Source organism: Capricornis sumatraensis, chromosome 23 (assembly GCF_032405125.1).
Source record: "Capricornis sumatraensis isolate serow.1 chromosome 23, serow.2, whole genome shotgun sequence".
Classification (NCBI taxonomy): domain Eukaryota; kingdom Metazoa; phylum Chordata; class Mammalia; order Artiodactyla; family Bovidae; genus Capricornis; species Capricornis sumatraensis.
The window spans coordinates 19,345,287-19,351,722 of NC_091091.1; the positions used below are offsets into that span (position 1 = coordinate 19,345,287).

Below are 6,436 nucleotides of genomic sequence, written 5' to 3' on the forward strand. Positions count from 1 at the left end.
ATGCTCCCGCCGCCCCCGCGCCAGCCACCGCCCCAGGCGCGCGCGGCCCGCGGCGCGGTGAGCCTGCAGCGGGCCTTTCTGCGCGGCCCGCTGGGCGTGCTGCGGCTGCTGCAGCTGCTGGCGGGCGCCGCCTTCTGGATCACCATCGCCACCAGCCGGTACCAAGGCCCCGTGCACTTCGCGCTCTTCGTGTCCGTGCTCTTCTGGCTGCTGACCCTGGCCCTCTACTTCCTCACGCTGCTGGGCAAGCAGGAGCTGGTGCCGGTGCTGGGCTCGCGCTGGCTGGTGGTCAACGTGGCGCACGACCTGCTGGCGGCCGCGCTCTACGGCGCAGCGATGGGCGTCATGATCGGGCAGACGCGGAGCCACAGCTACTGCAACCTCAAGGATTACCAGATGTCCTGCGCCTACCACGCCTTCCTGGCGGCCGCGGTCTGCGGCGGCCTCTGCCTCGGCCTCTACCTGCTCTCGGCGCTCTACGGAGGCTGCCGCCACTGCCAAGGCGAGCGGGAGGTGGCGTGAGGCCGCCGCGCCGCGGGGCTGGGCACCCGGCCTTCCAGCTGCCGCCGCCCCGCTCTCGGGCGCCCCGGCACCCTCCCTTCGCCCCGCGTTCCCGCCGCCTCCCGTACCCCGGAACCCCGATCGCAGTTCCCGCCCCCAAGGCATCGCCGCGGCCCAGAGCCGGGACAGCTGCGCGGTCTCCTGGGACCCCACGGGCTACATCCGAGGGGGCGGACGCACACTCGCAGACGGGCCGCCCTGAGGCGAAGCCTCGCGGTTCCTCTTCCCCTTCCCGGCCGCGAGCAAGACGTGGACAGGCGCCGCGTAGATCCGGGCGAGGCTCCCAAAGTGGAATCTGTGTACTGGCGGCGGCGCTGCCCCCTCCCTCCCGCCCCGCTTTGGGCAGAGCGCCCCCTCGCCCTGGCCCTCCTTACAGCCCCGAGTGCTGAAAAAAGCAGGCGTGCCGCCGCGGGCGGAGCCGGGGACCGGCCTCCGCCGGTCTCAACTTGAGCGACGGGTGTGGCTTTAGTCTGGGATTGCGCGGGTACCCGGCGCAGCCCTTTGGGGCCATCCCTCAGTGCTTTGATGTCTTGCGGTGGGGCCTGTCTGCAACGGTGAAGACGGATAGGAAGTGCCCGTGGGTTGTGACATTCTCCTCTGCCTGTTCCTCCTTTGTCGTCGGGGTTCAAGGAGGTCAGGCCCTACCGCCCACTAGCTTTCCTGGCCTCACCTTCCCAGCCTTCCTCTCACCGGCTTCCGTTCCATCCCCACCTCCCTGTGTCTTTTTGCGTTACGGGTCCCACGTCACCGTCAAGGAATGTTAGGCGAGCCGCACCCTTTTTTGCAGATGGAGACTAAGATCATGCCCTTGGGAACAGCCAGAAAAAGCTTAGAACCCCATTTTCCCACCCCAAGTCAAGAGTTGTCTAGCAGTGTTTACTTTAAAGCTTTGGATGTTCCCAGGAATCCCAGCTCTGGAGCTACTTAATGGATGGTTTCAAGGCCAAGGGGGTTTGTCAAAGGTGCTTTCTCCCTTTTTTTGAAGATTCACAATGTTCATTAGCATATCAAAGGCTCTGAGAAGTCCTGCACTGAAAGAGGCCCCTGAGTAATGGAATTTACAGTGTTAAGTGCCTCTGGACTGGGACCAGTTTTTCCCACCTTATGTTCCAAGTAGTCCTGATTCTCCTTTATCAGCAAGGGCGCCGGCCCGTTGGCTGTGGTCTGTTTGAAGAGGTGGGACACTCCCTCTCTTTCCCAGGGAATTTCTATAGCAGAAAGAATCCTGTTCCCTGTGTAAAAGATAAGATAGCCACCCCTGCCAGGCCAACGGTAGCCTGGGGGACAGTGGATTTGAACATTCCTTTACGAAGGGAAACGCTACCCACTCCAGTATTCTGGCCTGGAGAATTCCATAGTCTGTGGGGTCACAGAGAGTTGGACACTACTGAGTGACTTTCAGTTTACGTTTTTTTGGGGAGATGAAGCCAAGGTTATCCAGATGGTTTCCCAGTTTCCCAGTCAAAAGAAATACCACCCATAAGAGATGCTGGCATTGACCAGGAGCAACTGACAGCAGTGGGTCACACCAAACAGAGAACGCTCGGGATCTGGGATGAACAGCTGGCCAGCTGTAAGGTAAGATGCTTCTTGGCTTTCTGGAGAGATCATAGACCTTGGAATAAAAAAGCCCAGAGACCCTTCCTTTTCTAAAAGCTAAAGGGTTTTTATTCAGAGAGCAAGTTGAAGGGGTGTCAGTAATAACCACAATGTCCAGAGTTGTGACAATTCACTTTTTTGCTAAATCCTCAGAAGTCTGCTCTTTGGAAAAGTTTTGACCCTCTCTGGATTAGAAACTAGAATAGAGGAGGTCAGAATATGTTTTTGTGAGCATGTTTGTAAAGCTTAGGTGGAGATGTCTTAGGTTTCTCTGTCATAGTGATGAGGATCTAAGTGGGGATGTGGAGTGCTTTTGTAAGTTTCACAGTCACCACTTCGCATCTATCCAGCCCTACTGTGTGCCTGGCACTACTCAAAGGACTTGGTGTATTTATTTCATTCTCTCAATAACCCTTATTTCCATATTCTGTATGAGGAATATGAGTCTCAGAGAGTTTAAGTAACTTACCTAGAGTCTCCCAGCTGGCGAGTGGTGAAGCTCAGATTTGAAACCTGGCAGCCTGACGTTTTCAGAATCAGGCTGTATTGTACTACAATAGGGTGTCAATACATGTTAGATACCATTAACATGGTTATCTTGATTTTTGATTTACTTATTTTTAAAATTTTTGACCAAGCCACGTGGCTTTCAGGGTCTTTGTTCCCTGAACAGGGGTCGAACCTGTGCTGTGCCCTTGGCAGTGAAAGTGCTGAGTCCTAGCCATGAACTGCCAGGGAATTCCCCGTGGTTATCTTGAGAAAAAAAGTTTTTGTAATTGTGGTGGAATATTTCTAACATGCAACTGATTGTTGAAACCATCTTTGAAGCAAACAGTTCAGTGGCGTTAAATACATCCACTTTGTTGTACGACCATCAGCACCATCCTTCTCGAGAACTTTTTCATCTTGCAAAACTAAAATTCTATATCCATTACGATTGTGATTGTTCATGTTATTGTTGTTGCCGTTGTTTTCTGTCCTCTGGGAAATCCTGAGCCCTTTAGCGTCTCAGGCTGAGTCCTGCTGCCAGGCCTGCCCCGCTGCCCCCTCGCCACCGCTGGTGCCAGCCAGGGCCTGGGGGTGGGGTCTGCTGGAGTGCTGGGGGTGTCTGGAAGCCGAGCGACTTTGTTTCTTCTGTTGCGAGTTTCCATGTTGCTGAGGCCATGGAGACTCCCAGAGCGGATCATGCCGATGTCTCCTAGGACCCGCTTCCCTGGGCCAGCAGAAGGTTTCAGTGTCTTCACTGGCCGTAGAGGGAGGAGGGAAGATGGAACAGTCTTGGCTCAGCAGCTCCCTTTCCTGGGGTATGACGTATTCAGTGGAAGAGCCAAGATGGTGAAGGTTCATTTTGCCTTGACATAGAGAAATCCCCCTTCTGCTTGTGTCTGTGACTTGGGCATCAGCTTCCAGACACCTGGAACTGAGCCATGCACCCCTGAACCCTAAACAATGGGTTTTAAGCTCCAGCACATGCTCCTTTTCTCTGTTTTAGATCATCACAGAAGCTGCATCTGCAGCTCAGATCCAGCCCGCTGAGGACCTCTTCTTAGCCCCAAGCCCATGGTGCTGTGTCTGTGACCAGGTGACCTTACTCAGGAGCAGACGTCTCCCTGGCCTTCATGGTACCTTATCCAGCCACATGTGCCTGAAACATTCCAGAGCTCACTGGCTCTGCTAACTGTGCCTTCCTGCGTGGCCTCCCACTGCTTCTCCAGATGTGGGAAGGACCTGAAGACGGCTCCACACCATCTTCTGCTCCCTTCCAGGACCCGGGCCGTGGGCAAGGCCATCTGAAGTTGGCCTGGAACTTGGAGTTCTGGAGGCAGCCTCCTTGGCCTCCCTCTCTGGACTCCAGGACTCTATCCAACCTGAGACTGCTGTGGGCTGCCCCCAGCCCAAAAGTCTGGGACCACTTGCAGGCCCAGGAGAGGATTTCTCTGGTGTTCAGCAAAGGCCAAAAGAGAGGGTGGGTGAGGAAGGGTAGGGAGGGGGGACCGAAGTGCCTCATTCAGTAGTTTAGTGGTGATGATGGATACGCTTTTCTGAATAAACTTTGGTTTGTCTGATCTGAGTGTATGTGACTTCTCTCCTGCCCACTCTGTGCCAGGTCCCCCAGCCTCCCTCCATCAGCACATTTTGCCACACTTGTCTGCCTCCTTTCTGCTTTCCTGGCTTCCCCTTCTTTCTGGGAGGGAAAGAAAAATGAGGTCATAGGTTTCCAGTTAAGGCAGGACACAGAAATCAGAGGAATGGAACTATGTCTGTCCCTAATTGAGGCTGGAGGGAATTCCAGAAGCTCCTGCCCTGGCTCTCAATGGGCCTTCTGTTTGGGAAGCTCTACTGCCTGATGGACAGGAACGGAATGACTATAGTGACAGAGCCAGAGGACCCTGTTCTGGTGCAAACCCATCATTTTACAGAAGGGGAAATGCACTCCGGGTGGAGTGGGAACTTGCCTCACATCACAGAGCTGACTGGGGCCACAGTGGGGTCTCCTGGAGCCCAGGCTCTGGGTATTTCCTGCAGGCCCCTGTGCCTGGTCTGGTGTTGCCTCCGGCACACACCCAATCTGGTCCCGGCAGACTGAGGTGCCCTGGAAAGGGCTGGAGGGTAGTTAACAGACTTCCTTGTTGGCGCCTTCCTCCTGTGACCTGGGCTTGAAGTCTGTAGCCTGGACAGAGCGTTCTATTGGCAGAACCATCTAGAACAGCTCCAGGCAGAGACTGGATACTGTGTGTGCTCCACACTCACTCTCTTCTGAAGCACCCACCTCAGTATACAGCACAGTCTGACCCTCTCTGATTCTCTGTCTCTTTCCCCCTCCTCTCTATGGTTTGGATTTCCAGGTGGAGGAAAATGCTACCGGTTGCCCAGGATCTTCCTTTTCTCCCCTCTTCCCTCTGTGTCAATTCATGAATAGCATGAACATAAAAAGCGGCCTTTATGCAAAGGCAGGTAAGCCCCTGCTCCACTTTACCTTGGTGGAGCATTTGCAATTGAAAAAGTGCTTTTACTTGCATTACCTTATTTGATCTTGTCACCAGTCTAGAGGTTGGCACTGCCTGTTCAATAGAAGCAATAGAGTCCCAGAGAGAAGGGCCTTATCTATGGGCACTGCTGCTCCTGCTGCTAAGTCCCTTCAGTCGTGTCCGACTCTGTGCAACCCCATAGACAGCAGCCCACTAGGCTCCTCCGTCCATGGGATTTTCCAGGCAAGAGTACTGGAGTGGGTTGCCATTGCCTTCTTCGATCTATGGCCACACAGCTGGAAATGGCAAGAGTGGGCCTGGATGGTAGACGTTGTTTCACTACCCTCTGCAGGCAGCCAGTTGCTAAGCCCCATGGGCCTCTGGCAGGCTCTGAGCTTGAGGGGGAGTCTGGTTTTCGATTGTGGAGACCAGGTGTGCAGGAATGGCCTAATCTGATATTTCCTGTTTAATGCCAGGGGCACTTTTAAATGAGACATTGCCCCTAGGGGACTTAATTGAGACTATTTGGGTCTGGGGAATCTGAGGGATTTGTTCATTTCTATTATTTTTCCTGCTTTTCTAGGGATAGGGAGTGGGATGGCCAGTGGTGAGGAAGAATTAAGAATTTCTTTCTAAAAAAAAAAAAGAATTTCTTTCCAGACATAAAAGGAAAGAGCAGGGATATGAGAGAAAAGTCTTGTTAGCAGTATTTGTATTTTTATTGTTTTTGTTTGTTACAATTGCTATTTGTAGAATAAAATAGCAATATATACCTATTAATTTTTTTTATGTATACAAAGTAAATGTCATTCGATCATCCTAATCTCATATCTGAGAGATAAGCTATTGTTCACTATTAAGCCTTCTTCCTTAATTTTTATAACTAATTAAACATATGGATGCTTACTCATACACACATACACATACGTTTAGACTCTTCCGCAGCTTGCTTTAAAAATTAAACAATAATAAAGTTCTAACCCTTTCTACATGTTCTATAAATATAATAATATAGCTCTGTGCATGTGCTAAGTCGCTTCAGTCATGTCTGACTCTTTCTGACCCCACGGACTGTATCCCGCCAGGCTCCTCTGTCCATGAGATTCTCCAGGCAAGAATACAGGAGTGGGTTGCTCTGCCCTCCTTCAGGGGATCTTCCTGATCCAGGGATTGAACCCACGTCTCTTACAACTCCATTGGCAGGTGGGTTCTTTACCACTAGTGCTGCCTGAGGAGCCCTCAGTTCAGTTCAGTTCAGTTCAGTTCAGTCGCTCAGTCGTGTCCGACTCTTTGCGACCCCATGAATC

The 6,436-nt window shown here is 52.7% G+C and overlaps 1 protein-coding gene across 1 annotated transcript; it reads left to right on the forward strand.

Annotated features, from left to right (window-relative positions):
* MARVELD1 (MARVEL domain containing 1) lies at positions 1-4,103 on the forward strand. The gene is made up of 2 exons (XM_068961578.1): positions 1-2,139; positions 3,653-4,103. The coding sequence occupies exon 1, from the start codon at positions 1-3 to the stop codon at positions 520-522; it is 522 nt and encodes a 173-aa protein (XP_068817679.1). The 3' UTR covers positions 523-2,139; positions 3,653-4,103.
* The last annotated feature ends 2,333 nt before the right edge of the window (positions 4,104-6,436 follow it).